Source organism: Microcaecilia unicolor, chromosome 4, assembly GCF_901765095.1.
Source record: "Microcaecilia unicolor chromosome 4, aMicUni1.1, whole genome shotgun sequence".
Classification (NCBI taxonomy): Eukaryota; Metazoa; Chordata; class Amphibia; order Gymnophiona; family Siphonopidae; genus Microcaecilia; species Microcaecilia unicolor.
In genome coordinates, this window is record NC_044034.1 from 178,064,778 (window position 1) to 178,087,864 (window position 23,087).

The following is a 23,087-nucleotide window of genomic DNA, read 5'->3' on the forward strand; positions in this document are numbered from 1 at the left end:
ACCTGTGTCGAGGTCTCCTGCTATGCAGGCCCCCCGGGATCGACCATTGTCTGACCCGACCCCGAGGAGATGTGAGGATTCCATGTCGTCCTCATCGGCCCCGAGGAGTCTCAGTGACGGGCATCGAGCGATGACGAAGAAGCACTGTCACCTATCTCCTTCGACACATGATGCCAGGAGCTCTGGGGCATCAAAGGATTCGGCACCCGAGAAGCGTCGGTGTCGAGAGGATCGCGCCCCCTCCATACAGGAGGTGCCGATGCATTGGTCTCTTAGCAGCCTGATACCTGCACCTGAGCCTTAGCAGATTCTGCCACCAGCTGATCCACCAACCCCGCAGCCTTCTCCGATGGCAGCTTTCGATGAACGCATCCAGGCCCTGCTTTCGGAACTTCTGGAAGGACTGCTGCGCCAGTTTGCTTCAGTGTTGGGGGATCTTGCGCCTTCCGTGCCTTTTGCTGCAGCGGTGTCTGGCCCTTCACCTGCGGTGAAGTCCCCGTTGGTGCCGCTTGCATCGCTGGTGTCGGCTGCCACTCAGATCGACTCCCCTTCGTCAGTGGAGGAAGCTTCACCGCAGTCCATGCAGGCATCGGCCTCTCGACATCACCATCGAAGACGTCTATCCTCTGTGTCGAGGCAGGCTCAGTCTCAGAGTTCCCTTAGGGAGGTACTTTCCGATACTAAAGAGGAGCGTTCGTGGGAGTCAGAGAGAGATCCCAGGTACTTTTCAGCTGATCAGTCGTATGGGATTCCCTCTGAACCTTCCCCTCCACCTGAAAGGAGACTGTCTGCTCCTGAGAGTCTTTCCTTTACATCTTTTGTCCAGGAAATGGCTATGGCTATTCCATTCCCTATGGAGGTGGAGGATGGGACCAGGGCTGAGATTCTTGAGGTCCTGGATTATCCCTCTCCACCTAAGAAGGCTGTGACGGCTCCTTTGCATAAGGTACTGAGGGAAGTCCTTATGCGGAACTGGTCGTTCCTTCTGTCTGGCCCCGTGATCCCAAATAAAGCTGATTCCCAGTAACGGATCCACGATGAACCTGGGCTGATGAGGTCTCAGTTACCCCACAATTCCATGGTGGTGGACTGCCCTCAAGAGAGCCAAGAATACTAGGGACTATGCCTCGGCGCCCCCAGGCAGAGAAGCTAGGACCTTGGACATCTTTTGGGAGGAAGATGTATCAGGCCGCTATGCTCGCCGCCTGTTTCCAGTCCTACCAGCTCTTCACAAGCGTCCACTTGCGGAACTCGGTGAGACAGCTGTCTAGCTTGGTCGATGCTCTCCCTCCGGAGCAGGCCAAGTCTTTTCGCCAGGTGGTCAGGCAGCAGAAGGTGTGTCGTAAATTCCTGGCCAGGGGCGCTTATGACTCTTTTGATGCAGCATCCAGAATCGCTGCTTAGGGTATAGTGATACGCAGACTCTCATGGCTGCGTGTCTCTGACCTGGATCATTCGGTCCAGCAGCAGATGGCAGATGCATCTTGTTGGGGGGATAATCTTTTTGGAGAAAATGTAGAGGTTCTTGTTGACCAGATCAAGAAGCACAATGATGCTATTGATTCTCTGTCCTGCCAGGCATCTTCTGCAACAACCTCCTCAACTAGGAGGTATTTTGGTGGGAAGCAGAGTTCTCTCTATTCCTATGCTAGGCGTAGGTACACTTTGGCTTCTCAGCAGCCTACCCAGGCTCAGCCCCAGCGCGCTCTTTCTCATCAACAGTGTGCGCCTAAGGCCCCTGCTGCTCACCAGCAAAAGCAAGGGACGGGCTTTTGATTGGCTTCAGTTAAGCATAGCCTTAGTAAAAGTGTCCGTGCCGGATGGCTTGCTGGTTGGAGGGAGGTTAATGTTTTTTCACCAAAGGTGGCCTCTCGTATCCTCTAACTGGTGGGTTCTTCAAATAGTCCGGTCAGGATACACCCTCAATCTGGAATCCAAACCTCCAAATTGCCCACCGAGAGCTCATTCTTACAGCTCCCAGCACAGGCAGGTACTTGCAGAGGAACCTTCCGCCCTTCAAAATACCCATGCGGTCGAACCCGTTCCACCATGGGATGAAGGGCTTGGATTCTATTCCAGGTACTTCCTTGTGCAAAAGAAAACAGGGGGGGTGTCCCATCCTAGACCTAAGGGCCCTGAACAAGTTTCTAGTCCAAGAAAAGTTCGGGATGGTTTCCCTGGGCACCCTTCTTCCCGTGATTCTGGAGAACGACTGGCTATGCTCTCTGGACTTAAAGGATGCTTACACCCACATCTCGATACTCCTAGCTCACAGGGAGTATCTTCGTTTTCAGCTGGGAACACAACACTTTCAGTTCCTTGTACTGCCCTTTGGCGTGGCGTCTGCGCCCAGAGTATTTACAGAGTGTGTTGAGGTAGTCGCAGTGTCGCTACACAGACTGGGAGTGCATATGTTTCCTTATCCGACGATTGACTGGTGAAGAGCACCTCGGAGGACGGTGCTCTGGAATCCATGAAAATGACTATTCAGGTGCTAGAGCTACTGGGGTTCGTAATAAATTACTCCCAAGTCCCATCTCACTCCTGTTCAAAAATTGGAGTTCATTGGAGCACTGCTGGGCATGAAGACAGCTCGAGTTTGTGTCCCTGAGACAAGAGCAGACAACCTCCTGTCCCTGCTATCCACAGTTCAAGCTTTTCTCAGGTCACAGCTCGGCAGATTTTGAAACTTTTGGGGCACATGGCCTCCACAGTTCATGTAACACTCATTGCATGCCTACATATGAGATCAGCTCAATGGACCCTAGCTTCCCAATGGTGTCAAGCTGCAGGGGATCTGGAGGAAGTGATCCAACTGTCCACCGATTTTCGAAATTCTCTTCAGTGGTGGACAATGCGGTCCAATTTGACCATGGGACGACCATTCCAAATTTCGCAGCCACAAAAAGTGCTGACAATGGATGCATCTCTCCTAGGGTGGGGAGCTCATGTGGATGGGCATCACACTTAAGGAGCCTAGTCCTTCCGGGAAACAGGTTTTCAGGTCAACCTCCTGGAATTACGAGCGATCTGGAACGCTCTAAAGGCGCTCAGAGATCAGCTGTCCAACCAAATCATCTTGATGCAAACAGACAATCAGGTTGCGATGTACTACACCAAGAAGCAGGGGGGGCACCGGATCTCGCCCTCTGTGTCAGGAAGATGTCCAGATGTGGCTTTGGGCACGCCGTCAAGGCATGTATCTCTAAGCCACTTATCTGGTGGGTGTAAACAACAGTCTGGCCGTCAGACTGAGCAGAGGAATGCAACTTCATGAGTTGTCACTGAATATGGGCATAGCCCGCAAGATGTTCTGAGTGTGGGGCACCCCCTCGATGGATCTTTTTGCCACTCAAATCAATCACAAGGTCCCTCGGTTCTGTTTTAGGCTTCAGGCCCACGATAGCATCAGACACTTCTCCTTCATTGGGGAACAGGCCTTCTGTATGCGTATCCTCCCATACCTCTAGTAGAGAAGACTTTACTGAAACTCAAGCAAAACCGCGGAACCATGATCCTGATTGCACACTTCTGGCTTCGTCAGATTTGGTTCCCTCATCATCTGGAGTTGTCCTCTGAGGAACTGTGGAGATTGAAGTGTTTTCTGACCCTCATCACTCAGAGCGAGGGGTTGCTTCTACATCCCAACCTCCAGTCTTGGCTCTCACAGCCTGGATGTTGAGACCTTAGAATTCGCCTCCTTGGGTCTTTCAGAGGGTATCTCCTGAGTCTTGCTTTCTTGCTTGCTTCCAGGAAAGATTCCACGAAGAGGTTTTACTCTCTCAAATGGAGGAGGTTTGCCGTCTGGTGTGACAGCAAGACCCTAGATCCTCTCTCTTGTCCTACACAGACCCTCAAGACCAACTCCATAAGGGTTCACCTCAGTGCAATTAGTGCTTATCATCGGTGTGTAGAGGGTAAGCCTATCTCTGGACAGCCTTTAGTTGTTCGCTTCATGAGAGGTTTGTTTTTGTCAATGCCCCCTGTCAAACCTCCACCAGTGTCATGGGATCTCAACGTTGTTCTCACCCAGCTGATGAAAGCTCCTTTTGAGCCACTGAATTTCTGCCATCTGAAGTACTTGACCTGGAAGGTCATTTTCTTGGTGGCTGTTACTTCAGCTCATAGAGTCATTGCGCTTCAGGCCTCAGTGGTGGGTGCACCTTATACTAAGTTTCATCACAATAGAGTATGCAGTCTCCCCAGCTCTTCTTTTTCCACGTGAGGAGAAGGTGTTTTTCTTGTCCTCTCCTCATTTGCTCAGTCTTACAGCTGTTTTTTGTGCCTTCCGGCTATTTTTACTGTCTTTATAATTGGGCTCCTATTATTGGAACCTATTTTCCCTTCCTTTAATTTCTTTAATCTTGTTTTGCCTAGTTTTTAAGTTTTATTGTTTTTCAGTCGTCGTCAGGCTGCTTTCAAACCTTGACTTCAGTCGGTCTTTCCCTTTACTTTTTACCGTGCCTTGCCCCTTTTTCAGGCACCATCTTGTCGTTTAGCCAACAAAGTTTTTCCGTCCATGTCCAAGAAGATTTACAGTGACTTCAAGCGCTGTACCCAGTGCAGTTGGACTATCTCGGGAAAGGACACCCATTCTTAGTGTCTGCAGTGTCTTGAGCCCGACTGTAGCCTTGCTAACTGTGTTCTCTGTCCTCACATGAAGAAGAGGACCCAGGGTTGCCGAGAGGATTTTGGAGCCAAGTCTAGTTCCTCGACATCTGCATCGGCATTGAGGTCGGAGGCGTCAGTAAGCATAGCTGCTACTAGACCCATAGACACTGGGAGCAGTGAAGCATCAAGTGGGTCGCCCTTGACACATGGTGCCAGGAGCTGTGGGGCGTCAAGGCACCCGAGAAGCGTCTGCGCCGGGAGGACCGCTCCCCCTCAATACAGGAGGTACTGACACGCCTGACTCCTAACAGCTGAGAATCTGCTCCGCATTGACCCCAGCGGTTCTGCAACCTGTGCCTCAGCCGGCACCCCAGCCTTTCCCGGTGTCGGCCCTTGAGAAGAGCATCCGAGCCTTGCTCCCTGAGCTTCTGGATAGCATCGTGCAACGATGTGCATCAGTATCTGGGGTGCTTGCATCTACCCTGCCTCCCGTTACGGCCCCACCTGACCCTCAGCCTGTGGTGCGGCCTCCAATGGCCGCATTGTTGACTGCCACCCAAGCCAGCACTCCCTCGACATCAGTGGAGGAAGCTTCACCGGAGTCGAGAAGGCAGTCTACTTTTCAACGCCGCTCTTGAGGACATGGTTCCTTAGCACCAAGGCAGATTCGGTCTTGATAATTCCATCAGGAGATACCAAAGAGGAGCACTCATGAGATTCAGAGGAGGATCCCAGGTACTTTTCTTCAGACAAGTCCTATGGGTTTCCCTCTGAATCCTCCCCTTCACCTGAAAGGAGAAAGTCTCCTCCAGAGAGCCTTTCATTTCCATCTTTTGTTAAGGAAATGGCTGATGCCATTCCACTTCCTTTGGAAGTGGAGGATGAGCCCAGGGCCAAGATGCTCAGGGTCCTGGACTACACATCTCCTCCTAAGGAGGCTTACACATCTCCTCCTAAGGAGGCTGTTACTGCACCTCTCCACGAAGTACTCAAAGAAGTCCTCTTCAGGAACTGGGAGTCCCCTCTCTTAGTCCCTGTCATGCCTAAGAAGATTGATACCCAGTATCGGCTCCACAACGTACCTGGTTTTGATAGGCATCAGTTGCCTCTCGGGGGGGGGGGGGGGGGGGGGGCGTGTCAAGATGGTAATGCACTCGGTCGTGTTGTGAGACGCTCCGAGAACGCTGATCCCTTTTCGTGCATTTTTACCCTCAGTATTTTGATGTCCAGATGCCACACAAGGAAAGGATTGACAAGAGTGGGAATCTCGCCTACCTCATCCTTGTCACCCTTACAGCCAACTCTGGAACGTTTCCTGACCGGAGGCCCCCAATCGGGGAATGAGGGTGAGGGCTCCCGCAGTAGAGACGATCGGAGAAGAAAAATGAAATATCTACGGGAAAATGAAATATCTTTATCCTCTCCCTCGGCTTCGAAAGTGCTTCCATGTCCAGCAGAGTCAGCACTAAGGAAGGGAGTGGCGAGCTCCACCGGAAGCGCTGAGAGTGAGCCCCCAGGTCGGAATCCTAACATGCTGTATAAATCTCTGGAACTAAAGTCCCCAGATTCTGGAGACTCAGGAAAATCTACAGAGGTGAATCTGGAAAGGATATGGTTAATGCTGAAGAAAATGGATACCTCAATACAGGAATCCCGAGGTGAGATAAAAGTTCTAGCCTCTCGATTTGGAGAAATGCAAGGCTTGGTCGAAACTGTGAAAGAAGAGTTTTCTACAAAAGTTAAAACTTTGCAGCAAGAAGTGGATAATCTGTGTGAATTTAAAATAGCTGCTGTTAAAAGACAAACTTTTTCTTCATAATAAAATTGAACAAATGGAAAATTTTAATAGGCGCTTAAATTTAAGAATCCTAAATTTCCCAAAATCTCCCGGAACTCTGCCTTTAGAGATGTTCAGAAGATATCTGAAGGATATTTTAAAGATGCCATCAGAAGCTTTCCCTCCGATAAATAAGATTTTTTATTTGCCTCAACGAAAAGGCAGGGAGAAGGGAGTTGAAGGAATTATCTATATAAATAATTCTCACCTCCAACGTTCAGTGAAGCACTGAATCTACTGTTCCTAGGGTAGGCTGGCAGGACCACTCACCCTCCTAGTCTGTCACCACCACTCACCCTCACTCAGTAGACACGCCCTCAGCCACGCCCCTTTTTGACATAATTCACAACCCCAACATTCGAATGAGACAACATTTTTCAACTCCAACTTCCGTCATGGTGTAGATCGCAGTGGAACCATGACTGCCCCGCCCTCGCATACAACGTCATGACGTCGAGGGCGGAGCCACAGAGGACCAATCAAACAGCACCCACAATGCTACACTACCGAACGACTCACACCAATACCTTACACAAGCACGAAGCACCGATCGAGGAGCTGCAATATTGGAAGGATATGGGACCACACGCTGTCGGTATGTCACTGACCCCCCCCCCCCCCCCCCCCCCCAACATCGCTAAAACAAAAAAAACCTCGCTAGCGCCCGTTTCATTGCTCTCCGAAACGGGCCACTTTTACTAGTAGAAGATAAGAGTTTGGATCTTAATGATTTATCTGCAATACTGGAACAGTCTATGGAAAATATTTCTGAGAGAGCGATGCTTTTAGTGTCCGTATTTGAACAAGACTTAAATGCAGTGTTAAAATTATACTTCAGAAATTCATCTGTGCTATATGCGGGGGCAAAGATCTGGATTTTCCCCGATGTTACTAAATCCACACAGTTGAGAAGGAAACTTTTTCTTGAAATGATACTGAAAACCCTAGAAGTGGGTGGAACCTTTTTTTTGGCCTACCCTTGCAAATGTATAGTCCGTTTAGGATTAACAAAATACGTTTTCTTCTCCCCAGACCATTTAAAATCCTTCCTAGATTCTAAACAAGTGAAGCTAAAAGAATAAGATTTGGGGGGGGAGGGGGGGTAGCATTAAGCCTTGTTTTGTACGATTATATGATAAATGAAAATCTTCTCTAATATGTAAGAGCCCCCCCTCTTTTGTTTGTGGTCTGAGGAAGCATTTCATATTTTCTTAAGGGAAATAATTCTTATAAATTTTTCTTATTCTGATATTATGGGAAGTAGTCCCTATATTTTCTTTTTAAGTTTGTTACTGCTGTATTGCTTTGACAATGTATACTGAAACTTGTTATATATTTTGAGAAATCATAGATAATTTAAAAAAAAAGTTGCTTCTCAAAAGAGCCAGGAGTTACAGGGACTATGCCTTGGTGCCCCAAGGCAGAGAAGCTAGAACCCTGGATTCTTTTGGGAGGAAGATTACCAGGCTAAAATGCTCATTTCCCATATACAATCTTGCCAGCTCTTCACGAGTGTTTACTCTGTGCGCCAGCTGTCGGACTTGGTTGAGACGCTCCCTCCGGAGCATGCTGAGCCTTTTCGCCAGTTGGTCAAATAGCAGAAGGTGTGTTGAAATTTCTTGGCCAGGGGCACTTAACGACACTTAATGTGGCATCCAGGATCTCTGCTCAAAGTATAACAATGCACAGACTCTCATTGGCGGATGCGCCTTGCCGAGAGGATAACCTTTTTGGAGAGAAGGTTGAGGAGGTTGCTTACGAAATCAAAAAACACACTGATACCATCTCTTCTTTCTCCCGCCGGGTGCCTTCTGCATCAACCTCCTCAGCTAGGAGGACTTTTGGCAAGCCATGAACGAGTTCCTTTTACTATCCTAGGCATAGGTACCAGGGGCGTAGCCAGACTTTGGTGGGAGGGGGGGTCCAGTGCCCAAGGTGAGGGGACACATTTTAGGCCCCCCCCCCCCCGGCGCTGCCAACCCGCCGCCACTTTTGACAACCTCCTGCCCTCTCGACCCCACCCCCACCCCCGGGAACCCTCCACCGCCATCGCCTACCTTCGGTTTTGCTGGCAGGGGACCCCAATCCCCGCCAGCCGATGTCCTCTTCGTCCTGCAGACAGTGAAAAAAGTCTTCGTTTTTTTTCACTGTCTGCAGGACGAAGAGGACGTCGGCTGGCGGGGATTGGGGTCCCCCGCCAGCAAAACCAAAGGTAGGCGACAGCGGGGGAGGGTTCGTGGGGGGGAGAGGGTCGTCGGGAGAGGGGCCCAGAAGGAAATCTACGGGGGCCCAGGCCCCCTCAGGCCCCACGTAGCTACGCCACTGATAGGTACAACACTTTGGCTTGCCAGCCTACTCAGGCTCAGCCCCAGCACACTCGTTCACGTCAACAGCATGCACCTAAGGCCCCTGCTACTCCCCAGTCAAAGCAAGGGATGAGCATTTGACTGGCTCCAGCAGACCATAGCTGCAGTAAAAGTGTTCGTCCAGGACAACTTGCCGGTCGGGAAGAGGGTAGCATTTTTTTCACCAAAGGTGGCGTTGTATAACCTCTAACCGGTGGGTTCTTCAAATAGTCAGTCTCAGATACTCCCTCAACTGGCATCTAAAACCTCCAAATTGCCCACCGAGAGCTCATTCATTCATCTCTCAGCACAGGCAGGTACTTGCAGAGGAACTCTCCGCCCTTCCAAAGGCCCATATGGTTGAACCCATTCCACCAGGTTTCCCTGGGCACCCCACTGCTCCTAGGAAACAAATCTTCAGATCAATCTCCTAGAGCTTTGAGCGATCTGGAACACCCTAAAGGCTTTCAGAGGTCAGTTATCTCACCGAATTGTTTTCATCCAAACAATCAGGCTGCGATGTCACCAACCTGTATTACATCAACAAGTAGGGGGGCACTGGATAACGTCCTCTGTGTCAGGAGGCTATCCGGATGTGGCACTGGGCTCTCCAGCATGGCATGTTCCTGCAAGCCACTTTATCTGGCGGTCGAAAACGATACCCTGGCCAACAGACTGAACAGGATAATGCAACTTCATGAGTGGTCTCTCATTATGGGCATAGCACGCAAGATCTTCTGAGCGTGGAGCACTCCCTCAGTGGACCTGTTTGCCATTCAGATCAATCACCAGGTCCCTCAGTTCTGTTACATTATTCAGGCCCACGGCAGACTAGCATCAGATGCCTTCCTCCTCAATTGGGGGACAGGTCGGGAAAAACTTTGTTGAAACTCAAGCAAGACTGTGGAACCATGATTCTGAGCGCTCCATACTGGCCACAAGAGACATGGTTCCCTCTTCTTCTAGAGTTATCCTCTGAAGAACCGTGGAGAGGAGTGTTTTCCAACGCTCATCACACAGAACGAGAGGTCGCTTCTACATCCCAACCTCCAGTCTCTGGCTCTCACAGCTTGGATGTTGAGAGCCTAGAATTTGCTTCCTTGGGTCTTTTGGAGGGTGTCTCCCGAGTCTTGCTGTCTTCCAGGAAAGATTCCACAAAGAGGTGTTACTCTTTTAAATGGAGGAGGTTTGCCATCTGGTGTGACTGCAAGGCCCTAGATCCCCTTACGTGCCCTACACAGGCCCTGCTTGAATATCTTCTACACTTATCAGAGTCTGGTGTTAAGACAAAACTCAATAAGAGTTCACCTTAGTGCAGTTAGTGCTTATCAACATGTAGAAAGTAAGCTCATCCCTGGACAGCCTCTAGTTCGCTAATGAGAGGTTTGCTTTTGTCAAAGCCCCCTGTCAGATCTCCACCAGTGTCACGGGATCTCAGTGTCGTTCTCACCCAGCTGATGAAAGCTCCTTTTGAGCCACTGAATTCCTTCCATCTGAAGTACTTGACCTGGAAGGTCATTTTCTTGGTGGCTGTTACTTCAGCTCGTAGAGTCATTGAGCTTCAGGCCTCAGTGGTGGGTGCACCTTATACTAAGTTTCATCACAATAGAGTAGTCCTCCGCATGCACCCTAAGTTCCTGCTGAAGATGGTGTCGAAATTCCTTCTGAACCAGTCGATTGTCTTGCCAACACTCTTTCCCCGATCTAATGCCCATCCTGGCAAAAGCAGCTCGCTCACCTTGGATTGCAAGAGATCCTTGGCCTACTACATAGAGCTGACAAGGCCCCGCAGACAGTCCACCCAGCTTTTTTTTCTTTTGATCCCAACAGGATGGGGGTTGCCATCAAGAAATGCACCATTTCAATTTGACTAGCAGATTGCATTTCCTTCATTTATGCCCAGGCTGGGCTGGCCTTGAAGGGTCGTGTCACGGTTCCTCTGTGTTTCCTCTATGTGGTCCAACCACATAAACCATACCCTATCACAACTTCACCTTTGTATTTGTATACACCGGAGCCTGCAACTGCTCTCCGGCACTATGTAAGCCACATTGAACCTTCAAAGAGATGGGAAAATATGGGGTATAAATGTAACAAATCCACTATAATAAAAAGCACCTCCAACGTTCTGAAGCTGAACGTGGCACACTTTAAGTGAAGCTTTCGTAAAGTTTGTCAGTCTGTCACCATCTCTCTGTCCCGCCCTCGCGTCAAAACGTGATGACGTCGAGGGCGGAACAGTGAGAGGGCAGGGCACATCACACACATGAGGGTGTCGTCGTCCCTCCCTTCCTCCCTTCCAGTTCCAGGCCCCCTCCCTCCGATTTTTAAAAGTCATCTTCAGTTACCAAGTCAGGGTTACGGCGGCCAGCAGCAGCTGTAAAACGCGTGCAGGCTCGACCCTTCTCTCTCTCTCAGCTGTGATCCCACCCTCATTTCCTGTTTCCACAAGGGCGGGACCACAGCTGAGAAAGAGAGAGAGAAGGGCCGAGCCTGCACGTATTTTAATGAAATTTAAAAGAACTGTGTCAGAAAAATTGCAACCTCCAGGCCCATCTAAAAATTGAACTCTGGATACGCTACTGGTGTTATGTCCTTGCCGTTGTATGGTCTAGTTGACCAATATTTGTTTTTGGTAAGCCTCGATGCTAGGAGTTCCCCACCTGTGAGAATATAGAAGCCTGCTTGTCCTCGTAGAAAGTGAAGATACTTAACCTACAGCAGGGTTTATATTCTCACAATCCCTCCCACCCCCCACCCCCCTTGGAGTTGTCTCCTTTGTTATTTTTACTTTTTTTTTTTTTGCTATAGTATTAAACTGTGGAGATCGCATTCGCGCGACAGGCGGGAAGTCACTCGCACATGTGCGGTGGCGTGCAGCTTGTGCACCACAAAGCTCTCTTTTTTTTTTTTTTTTTTTTTTTAGCTTTGGCAAATGCCAGACTGGGCGATGTGGATCGGCGTCACCCACGTGAAAATATAAGGCCTGCTGTGAGGAGTACATACTTTTATGTGGTCTGCATGTAGGCATTCCCATGGGTGTAGGTACAATTTGGGCAAGTTATGTGCATACTTGATGCACATGTGTGTGTGTTTTATGAAGTACGTTCACATAGTTCCACCTGCTTCTGTGTCAGAGCATTGTGCACTGCTGGAAATTATTGTAGGAGACTATTTTGTAAAAGGACATAGATGTCTATGTTACATGCATGAATTAGTTTTATTTTTGGAAATTTTTATAGGTCTCTTCCCCCCCCCCCCCCCCCAATTTTTGTTTGTGTGTGTATTTTGGGTTTGTTTTGGTGGGGGGGTTGCATCATACATGCCATTTGATCTACCATTCTCAGCTTAACATAATGCATTGAAATATGCATCACTAGTAAAAAAAAAAAAAAAAGGCCCGTTTCTGACACAAATGAAACAGGCACTAGCAAGGTTTTTCTCGGAGTGTGTGTGTGTGTGTGAGAGAGAGAGAGACAGAGTGTGTGTGTGTTTGTGTGAGTTTCCCTCCCCTGCATCCATGTCCAGCATTTCTACTCTCTCCCCTCCATCCATGTGCATCTCCTTCCTCTGTTTTCTCTCCCCTCCATCCATGTCCAGCATTTCTCCTCTCTCCCCTCCCCTCTACCCATGTGCAACTCCTTCCTGCCTTCCTTTTCCTCCATCCATGTCCAGCATTTCTCCTGGCCTCCCCTGCATCCATGTCCAGCAACTCTTCTCTCTCCCTGCCCTCAGCTGCATCCATGTCCAGCAACTCTCCTCTATCCCTTGCCCTCCCCTCCATCCATGTCCAGCAAGTGTCCTCTCTGCCCTGCCCTCCCCTGCATCCATGTCTAGCAACTGTCCTCTCACCTGCCGTCCCCTGCATCCATATCCAGCAATTCTCCTCTCTCCCCTGGCCTCCCCTCCATATCTAGCGATTCTCCTCTCTCCCCTCCCTCCCATCCATGTCCAGCGATTGTCCTCTGCCTTCCCCTCTATGTCCAGCGATTTCTCCTCTCTCCCCTGCCCTCCGCCCCATGTCCAGTGACGCCCCAAACCCCACCTGCCCCCCCCCCCCCAGTTCCAACCCGGCCTCTTCTCCCTCAACAGCCCTCTTTGCCTTTGTGCCGGCCAGCCAGCGCTTTAAAACTCATTTTACTAACCTGACTGAAGGTCGTGACTGCAAAAGAAGCAGAGTACAGCAGGCTCACCTTCAGCCTTCCCCTTCTCTCTCAGCATGCCGCCCTTGTGTAAACAGGAAATGAGAACGGGATGCTGAGAGAGAAGGGGAAGGCTGAAGGCGAGCCTGCTCTACTCTGCTTCTTTTGGTCAGGTTAGTAAAATGAGTTTGAAGCACTGGCTGGCCGGCACGAAGGCAAGGAGGGCTGTTGAGGGAGGTGGGGGGGGGGGGGGGGCGTGGAACTGTGAGGAGAGGGAGGGAGGGGGGGGCGTCTTCACTTCCCATTGGCAGGGAGGGACGCTGAGAGAGAAGGGGAAGGCTGAAGGCGAGCCTGCTCTACTCTGCTTCTTTTGGTCAGGTTAGTAAAATGAGTTTGAAGCGCTGGCTGGCCGGCACGAAGGCAAGGAGGGCTGTTGATGGAGGTGCGGGGCCATAGAACTCGGAGAGGGGGGCGTGGAACTAGGAGGGGAGTGGAGGGAGGGGGCGTCCTCACTTCCCATTGGTCTGCCTTCTGACGTCATCCCCAGGGCGGACCAATGGGAAGTGTGTTACGAACCCAGGCATCCAGACGGAGGTGCAAATTATTATATAAGATGAGACATTTTGACAGATGATTTTTAGGTCAGAACTAGAAGTACAGAACAAAATTAATATATTTTCGAATAAAATGTTTATTCCTTGTTATCCACCAGACCAGTCCCATGCCTATGGGTTATGTCCATTACCAGTGGAAGGAGACAGAAAAATAGTTCCAAGTAATTTCCCCCTTAAAGGTATTGTGCAGCCTGGAATGCTCAGTATTTCTCTGTCTCCTAGCAGATGGTGGATGGATTTGTGCAGTTCCTATCTGGTGCTTGGCGCATGGGTCCTGACCTGGCTTGTCCAACTCTCAGTAGAGCAGGATGTTTTGCCATTTGAAGTTGATTTTTCCAGAAGGAAAAGAATGATACCTGGTGGACTCAGGTCCCTCATTCCACAGCAGGGGTGACACCCAGTGGTGTTGGCTCTCTCCCCCCTCCCCCACTGCCTCCACTCCTGCCTGGGACCGGTGTAGGAAGTGTCTGAGGCTAGCTTTGACCCTGCATCTGGATTCCTCAAGGGACCGTTCAAGCTGCAAGTATTCACATTTATAGTGCTGAGGTGTGTTCATTTCTGCTGTGCCTCGTTGCGGTTTTCTTTAGAGCAGCACCGCAGCCTCTTGGAGTTTTTCTGTTTTCTGGCTCTCCTTTTGGCAGGACGTGTTTTTTGGATCTCCGGTTGCACAGCATGTTGCCGGTCCTTCCAGCTGATTTCATCCTCAGTCTCTAGTGTAGGGAAGCAAGTGCGCGTGCCACAGATTTGTTAAAAAAAAAAAAAAAAAAGACAACACGCATTTCCAAGGACCAATTCGTTGGGTTCAGCTTGACCGGATTCTCTCAGGTCATTTTTTGGCAGTTCAGCGCTTGGGCTTCCATGTCTGCTTTATGCGCTTTTTTAGAAGGGTCTTAACTTTCTTTGGCTCTTTCGGGGGAGGGGGGGCGCTTGCGAAATGCTTTCCTCTTCAGTTTTCTCTTTGGCCGTCCGGTGGGAACGATGGGGCTTGGATCACTTTTTAGGCTACAGGCTTGCTTCGGCAGCTGCCACCTTCCTTTTTGGCGATTTGCCCTCTGACGTCTGGTTCCTTCATTTGCCTCGCTCTTGCGGGTCTGGGTGCTCCGTGATTAAGAGGGTGCTGCTTTGAAGCTTGCTTCACTGGAGCAGCCTGTTTGCGGCGCGGGCAGGGACTGTCACGTTGTTACTAGTCGGCTATGGAGTATCTCCTTCTGGCAGACATCTCTGTTTCTCAGGTGTTTTTTTTCCCATTTTTATTCCCTGCGAGTTCCTTCTCGGCCCTACCTGTCTTTGGTAGTGTCTCTCAGATGTAGCAGTTTTTGGTGATGCCTCCTCCGGATCTTCCACACAGGTGGCACGCCCACATCCTCTTGTCTTTACCATCGGATACAGGTAGAGTGGGCCTTGCCGATTTTGGTCTTGATGCTGTATATCTTTTGTGAGCAGCTGGGTTTCTGCACTTCTGTTAGGAACATTGGAGGTTTAATGCCCTTGTCCGTGACTGTCACGGGTCTGCCTTTCTTGCAGAGTTTGGCCATGGTCGAGGTCAGTGAGCATTCTGCTCCTTCTTTACCTAGGACTTAAATCCCTCTAAGTCTGGTAGGCAGTGACCTTTTCGGAAGGTGGGGTCGGCGCTTCCCCTGCTTGCATGTAGTTTCCATCTCAAGGTGTCCAGCATCAATGGGGATATTAGCGGTATACAAAAATTGATTTGATTTGGCCTGGGAGCGCAGCCTCTCTCCAACTTTGGCTTTGACACTAGCTCCAACTTGTCTTCCGCTCAGTTCAGACTGTGAGACCTTTCTCTGTCTGTAGCCAGCACACTACCTTTTGCTGTGGCCGCCTGTCCTGGCTTGTGCTCTGACTGCATGCCCTAGCTCCGGTTCTAGATGCATGGCCTGGCTCTGGTCCTGGCCTCCTGATCTGGTTTCTATTCTGGACACATGTTCTGGCTTTGGCTGTTGCTCTGGCCACCTGATATGCTTTCTTCTTTGGCTGCCTGGCCTAGTGCTGCCTGGCCTAGTGACTTCTCTAGCCGACTGGCCTGGCACCTGCTGTGGCCACCTGGCCTCATTTCCTCTTCCCACATGGCCTGTTTGTTTTTTGTTTTTTTTTTTACTATGGCCACCTGACCTGGTTTTTCCTTTGCCCAACTAGCCTGGCTTTGCTGTCTGGCCTAGTCTTTCTTCTGTCCACCTGGCTCTGGCTCTATCCATCAAATCTTGTCAGGTTCGGCCTTCAGCCATCGGGCCTCAAATGCTTCCAGCTCCGTCTGTCAAGGCTCGAATAACTCAGGTATGTAGCGCTGGCTCTGGTTCCAGCCGTCGAGCCTCGAATGGCTCAGAATCTGACCATTGGGCTCATCTAGCCCGGCTACAGCTCTCAGGTTGTGGCTAACTTTGGCTCCGGCCCCAGCTGTTGGGTCTCTACTGGATTCTGCTTCGGTCATTGAACCACTATTAGTTTGGGCGCCGACCATCAAGTCCTCATTTAGATCCAGCTCGAGTGGCGAGCCTGACCGTAGTGAACCTGGCCCCGGCTCCATCCTTCTTAGCCTAGCTTGGCTCCGGCTCTGGTTGTCGAGCCTCGTGTAGCTCCAGCTCGGGCTGTCTAACTTGCCTTGCTCCGACCGTTGACCTGCGCCTAGCTCCAGCCGTCGAGCTTCATCTGGCTCTGGCTACCGGGCTTCGTCTGACTCCAGCTCTGGCCGCCGAGTTGGTCTGTGGAGTTTGCTCCACTTCTTCTCTTTGCGTCTTTCACTGGCTTGGTCGTTGGGGACTCAATTGAGTTTGCTCTCGCCTGCCGCTCTCTTCATTGGGTGGTTCTGTAGCTTAGCCATCAAGCCTGCTCCAGCTGTTCCCAGGACATTTGCCATCAGTGATGGATTTGTCTTTGGTTTTTCGGTGAATTCTGTGTGGACTTGCTGTAGCTCCATCTTTCAGAATGGGATGCATTCCTGTCGGTCTCTTTTCCAGAGGTTGTTTGAGGGAAAATTTCTCCTTGCTCGACTGGCAGGCAGATATTTTTACTTACTGTTAAGCATGGTTCTTCTCTGCCTATAGGCACTGTCTCCATTTCCGATGTTTGGCCAAGGTGCCATATCTGTTTTCGAGTGTGCCATGGCTTCCTGCTTAGGACATGGCTGTGTTCCTTTTCCTTTTCTGGGGGGTATCACTTGATCCCTTATGGCCCTAGGTCCTTGCAGGCCTCTCGATCTTTGCTTCAGGATTGATTGTCTTTTCCTTTCCTGTGCCTGCTGCACGGGGGGGGGGGGGGGGGGGGGGGGGGTCAGTCGTTTTGCACTACCTTGGCGTTTTCTCCCAGTTCCCTTCCTGTGTTTCAGGGTTTGTCCTGCTTTTCTCTAGGATTTTTGCTCCTCTAATTGACAAGTCTGGTCGTTGTCGGGCATGAACATCCTTTGGTTTTTTTGGCACCAGTATCTTTGCCTGGTGCATTAGTTCCTAGAGTTCTTTGACTGTACCGCCCGGGTTTTCCGGAGTCCCGAGCGTGCGGCTCTTTGAATCTCTCTGCTTTCTCTCTCCAGTTGGATGTATTCATTTGAAGCTCAGGGGGGTTCAGTTCTCTTCTTGATGCCATTTTCCCTTCTTGGGATGGGTCTCGGGCCTTCGTTTGGGGATTCCCAGTCTTTTGCTGTCTGTCACCCATGAGCTTAGTTCTTGAGTTTCTCACACCCTGATGGGGACACTGCTTTGCTACATGCCATTGGTCTGGACTGGTCAGGTGGATGACAAGGAAGGGAAAAATTATGTCTTACCTGATCCTTTAATCCAACCAGTCCAGTCCATGCACCCGACCTTTGTGTTGTCTTCTGGTTCTGTTTTGGGGTTTTGTTTCCTAGATCTCTGGTTCTGTGCTCAAGTGCATGATAGCGGTTGTCCTCACTGCAGCTATGAGTGTTGAGCATCATCTCCCTCTGCTTTGTCTCTCCTTAATATGGCTGTTCAGTGTAGCTTCTCTTTTAGGGGCACCTCAACCTGGTTCCTTAGAGGGGGGATCTAGAGGGCAGAGTGAGCAGACCGCATGGTGTTGCGACTCTCAGCGTTCCTCTCATTGGGTTCTGCGGTTGTGCCACTGTTGTGGTCATGCAACAGTTCCCTGGTATTCTGTTCCTGGGAGCAAGTGGATTCAATGTCTACCTTAGTTGCCCTTTGGGTCAGTGCAGAGCACCATTGCTTGACTATTCATAATACTGAGCATTCCAGGCTGCATGATACCCTTAAGTGGGCAAACTGCTTGGAACAATTTTTCTGTTTCCTTCCACTGGTGGATGGACATAACCCATTGGTCTGGACTGGTCTGGCTAGATTAAAGGAAAGAAAATTATAAAGTAAGGCATAATTTTTCCTTTTCTCTTTTTGTTAGAAAATTGTACAAACGTTACGCCTTCCTGCGCTGTGATGATGAGAAAGAACAGTTCCTTTATCATCTTCTGTCATTCAACGCAGTTGATTATTTTTGTTTTACCAATGTCTTCACGACGATCAGTAAGTCTGTATATCAAAGTGCACTCTTTATACCTATTCTTAAACATGAGTAGCTGGGCGTGGTTGGATAGTATAATTTTTATGGTCTCTCTCAGAGGAGATGGTCCTTGTCTTTGTCTTGAGGATTAGCAACATGTATATATATGCCGTACTCTCCCTCATAAAATATAGCATGAAATAAAAGCAAAATGGAACTCATTTGCATTTGCTTGCTTTTTTTAGCATATAAATGTCAAACTTAACACTAGACACAATGCTCTGTTATAAAAAATCATAGGTGTAAGCCATAGAGAAAGGTTTAGTAATATTTAAAGGTAGTTTATATGCTTTTAAAATGGTTGTCATACATTTTTAGCTCCAGTTTGACTTCTCATATTAAACTGAAAAAAAAAATGGGTGGTATGTTTTTTGGCATTCCTGCAAATTAATATATATTAAAAGCCTGTGTGTTAAATCACATTTTCAAAATATAATAATATTTTTTGTGTCCTATTAATTTATATCTGTACAGTTATTCCATACCACATCTTGATTGTTCTCGGTAAGAAGCTGGGTGGTTCTATGTTTACAGCCAATCCTTGGATCTGCATCTCAGGGGAACTGGGTGAAACAGCAGTGTTACAGATTCCCAAAAATGTTTTAGAGATGACTTTTGAGGTAATTTAATATGCAATGTATGTATATTAGTGACCATTGTAAATAAAATAAAGATATTCATATTTTCTATCATATCTGATATTTCAGTTACAACTTCTTTGCTTCTTTTTAAAATCTTTCAGCTGTAGCTGATTATTTTTGAGAGAGAAATGAAATTTAAAAATTTATACTAAAATACCAAAAATGATCTGGATTCTCAGAAGATCATAAGAACACAGGCCTTTTGAATTGTTTTACTTGCTACTTTTTTGTTGTGAGAAAGGGTACTAGGGGAAGGAGTTGGTGTGGGGGGGGGGGGGAGTTAATGGTTATAAGTAAATATGGATGACTGTTTATCTGTAATTTCTTGTGTGCTTGTTATTAATAAACGAGATTTCAACATAAAATACCAAAAATGAAATATGGTACTCCATTCCTTATTTTCATTCTACTACTACTATTTAACATTTCTAAAGCGCTACCAGGGTTACGCAGCGCTGTACAATTTAAACATAGAAGGACAGTCCCTGCTCAAGGAGCTTACAATCTAAAAGACAGGTGTACAATCTAGAGACAAGTGTACAGTCAAAGACAAGTGTAGAGTCCGACTAATAGGGCATACTATATTTCACGGAAGGTTAAAAGCAAAAATAGATTCTTCTACTGTAATATAAACATATTACTATTTTACTATTTTTCTATTTTCAGTGCCAGAATTTGGGGAAGCTTACCACAGTACAAATAGGGCATGATAATTCAGGACTTTATGCCAAGTGGCTAGTGGAATATGTTATGGTCCGAAATGAAATAACAGGGCATACTTACAAGTAAGTACCCAACTATGCTTCAGTTGTTCAGTGAAAATTGAATTGATCTTCATACCTATGTCTCTATCTGTACCCTTTAGGAATTTGTTCTTGCTTTTGAGAGATGGGAAATTCCACTGGTCCTATACTGTATTCCTTTTCATTTTTTATCTGTATACTGTATTTCCTTATTGTTCTACCAGACCAGTCCAGAGGCTTGGGTTTGTGGCACCCTACTAGCAGGTGGAGACTAATGAGTTGTGATGTCTTAGCTTAAGAACCCTATGCAGCAGCTTGGCCAGCCAGTATTTCTCAGTCTTCAGCAAGTGGTAAGTCTGGCAATCCTAGGCCGTCTACAGTGGTCAGATAGGAATATTTGTCTTTGTTTTCTTGAGAGCAAGTTTTTTGGTCTTTTAAGCAATGAGTTAAAAAAATAAGAATAATGGGGGCTTGAGGTGAAATGCATTAAAGAGAAAAAAAAAAGTACTGAATCTTTTTTTTTTTTTTTTTTTTTTTTTTTTACTTGTTTAGGGTGTCACACTTGGACATGGCATCCAGAATTTCTTCTCAGGGTATAGCAATGCGCTGACTCTCATGGCTATGTGTTTTTGACCTGGACCATTCTGTCCAGCAGAGAATGGCGGATGCCCTTTGCCAGGGGGATAACCTTTTCAGGGAGAAGATCGAAGAGGTCGCTGACCAGATCAAAAAGCACACTAAGTCTATGTCTTCTCTCTCCCGCCGGACATCTTCTACAGCCACCACCTCATCCAGGAGGTATTGTGGTAGGTCATGGAGTGCTCCCTATTCCTACTCTAGGCGTAGGTATGCTCCTGTGGCTCGCCAGCCTGCTTAGGCTCAGCCCCAGTGCGCTCGTTCTCATCAACAGTGTGCGCCCAGGGCCCCTGCTGCTCCCCAGCAAAAGCAAGGGACAAGCTTTTGACTGGCTCCAGCAGAGCATAGCCACTATCAAAGAATCCTTGCCGGACGACTTGCCAGTTGGAGAGATGTTGCAGTTTTTTCACCAAGCCTCTCTTAACCTCCAACCGATGGGTTCTTCAAATAGTCTGGCTAGGATACACCCTAAATTTGTTATCCAGACCTCCAAATTGCCCACTGAGAGTTCATTCATTCAGCTCTCAGTACTTGCAGAGGAACTCTCCACCTTTCTAAAGGCCCATGCGGTCAAACCCATCCCACCAGGGGAAGAAGGGCAGGGATTCTATTCCAGGTATTTCCTTGTGCACAAAAAGACAAGGGGGATGCATCCCATCCTAAACCTAAGGACCCTGAACAAATTCCTAGTCCAAGAAAAGTTCAGGATAGTTTCCCTAGGCACCCTTCTTCTCATTATTTAGGAAAACGATTGGCTACCCTTCGGCCTAGGTCAGCTCCCAGAGTGTTCACAAAATGCCTAGCGGTAGTTGCAGCATCACTATGCAGACTGGGAGTACATGTGTTCTTTTTATCTCGATAATTGGCTGGTGAAGAGCACCTCAGAGGAAGGTGCTCGGGAGTCAATGCGGATAACTATTCAGGTGCTATAAGTATTAGGGTTCGTGATAAACTACCCCAAGTCCCATCTCCATTCATTTTAACAATTGGAGATCATAGGAGCCCTGCTTGATACAAAGAATGTCCAAACCTACCTCCTGGAGACGCATGCGGACATCCTTCTCTCCCTTGCGTCCAAGGTTCGGGCATTGCAGCAGGTCACAGCTCGGCAGATGTTGAGATTTTTGGGCCATATGGCATCCACAGTATATGTTACACCCATGGCACATCTTCACATGAGATCTGCTTAATGGACCCTAGCTTTTAAGTGGTATCAAGCCATGGGGAGTCTGGAAGATGTCATCCAAGTGTCCCCGGAGCTTTTACATACACTTCAGTGGAGGATGATTCGGTACAATCTGACATTGGGACTACCATTCCAAATTCCTCAGCAGCAAAAAGTGCTGACAACAGATGCATCCCTCCTTGGGTGGGGATCTCATGTAGATGGGCTTCATACCCAAGGAGCTTGGTCCATCCAGAAAACAAATCTTCTGATCAATCTCCTGGAGCTCCGAGCAATCTGGAACGCTCTAAAGGCTTTCAAAGATTGGCTGTCTCATCAAATTATTCTAATTCAAATGGACGGTCAGGTTGCAATGTATTACACCAACAAGTGGGGGCACTGGATCTCGCCCTCTGTGTCAGGTTGCTGTCCAGATGTGGCTTTGGGCGGGCCGTCACGGTATGTTCCTCCAAGCTACTTATCTGGCAGGCGTAAACAACGGCCTGGCCGACAGACTAAGCAGGATAATGCAGCCTCATGAGTGGTCTCTCAACATGGGTGTAGCCCGAAAGATCCGAGCGAGGGGCATCCCCTCAGTGGATCTTTTTGCCACTCAATCCAATCACATGGTCCCTTGGTTCTGTTCCAGGCTTCAGGCCCATGACAGGCTAGTGTCAGATGGCTTCCTTCTTCATTGGGGGACAGGCCTTCTGTATGCATATCCTCCCATACCTCTAGTGGGAAAGACTTTATTGAAACTCAGTCAAGACCACAGAATCATGATTCTGATCATGCCCTCGCCAGATTTGGTTCCCTCTTCTGGAATTGTCCTCCGAAGAACCGTGGAGATTGGAGTTTTTTCCATCACTGAGAACGAAGGGTCGCTTCTACATACCAATCTCCAGTCTCTGGCTCTCATGGCCTGGATGATGAGATCCTTGAATTCGCTTCCTTGGGTCTTTCGGAGGGTGTCTTCTGGGTCTTTCTGACTTCCAGGAAAGATTCCACAAAGAAGTGTTATTCTTTTAAATGGAGGAGGTTTGCCATCTGGTGTGACAGTAAGGCCATAGATCTCCTTTCTTGTCCTACACAGACTGTGCTTGAATACCTTCTACTCCTATCTGAGTCTGGTCTCAAGACCAACTCTGTAAGGGCTCACCTTAGTGCAATTAGTGCTTATCAATGGGTAGAAGGTTAGGCCTATGTTTGGACAGCCTTCAGTTCGCTTCATGAGAGGTTTGCTTTTGTCAGAGCCCCCTGTTGAACCTTCACCTGTGTCATGGAATCTCAACGTCGTTCTCACCCAACTGATGAAAGCTCCTTTTGAGCCACTGAATTCCTGTTATCTGAAGTACTTGATCTGAAAGGTCGTTTTATTGGTGGCTGTTACTTCAGCTCGTAGGGCCATTGAGCTTCAGGCCTTAGTAGTGAATGCACCTTATACTAACTTTCACCACAACAGAGTAGTCCTCCGCACGTACCCAAAGTTCCTGACGAAGATGGTGTTGGAGTTCCATATAAACCAGTCAATTATCTTGCCAACATTCTTTCCCCATCCTCATGCCTACCCTGGCAAAAGCAGCTTGCACACCTTGGAGTGCAAAAGAGTGTTGGCCTTTTACGTGGAGCGGATGAAGCCCTTCAGTCTGCCCGGTTGTTTGTTTCTTTTTATCCCAACAGGAGGGGAGTTGCCATCAGTAAATGCACCATTTCCAATTGGCTAGCAGATTGCATTTCCTTCACTTATGCCCAGGCTGGGATAACTTTAGAGGGTCATGTCATGGCTCATAATGTTAGAGCCATGGCTGCGTCAG

At 48.5% G+C, this 23,087-nt stretch overlaps 1 protein-coding gene across 1 annotated transcript in view; it reads left to right on the forward strand.

Moving 5' to 3' along the window:
• Positions 1-23,087, forward strand: part of DENND5A (DENN domain containing 5A) — a 315,605-nt gene that overhangs the window by 241,947 nt on the left and 50,571 nt on the right. Inside the window, exons 16-18 of the mRNA XM_030201008.1 lie at positions 17,930-18,051; positions 18,563-18,708; positions 19,396-19,514. Coding sequence (XP_030056868.1) covers positions 17,930-18,051; positions 18,563-18,708; positions 19,396-19,514 — 387 coding nt within the window. The remainder of the gene's footprint in view (positions 1-17,929; positions 18,052-18,562; positions 18,709-19,395; positions 19,515-23,087) is intronic.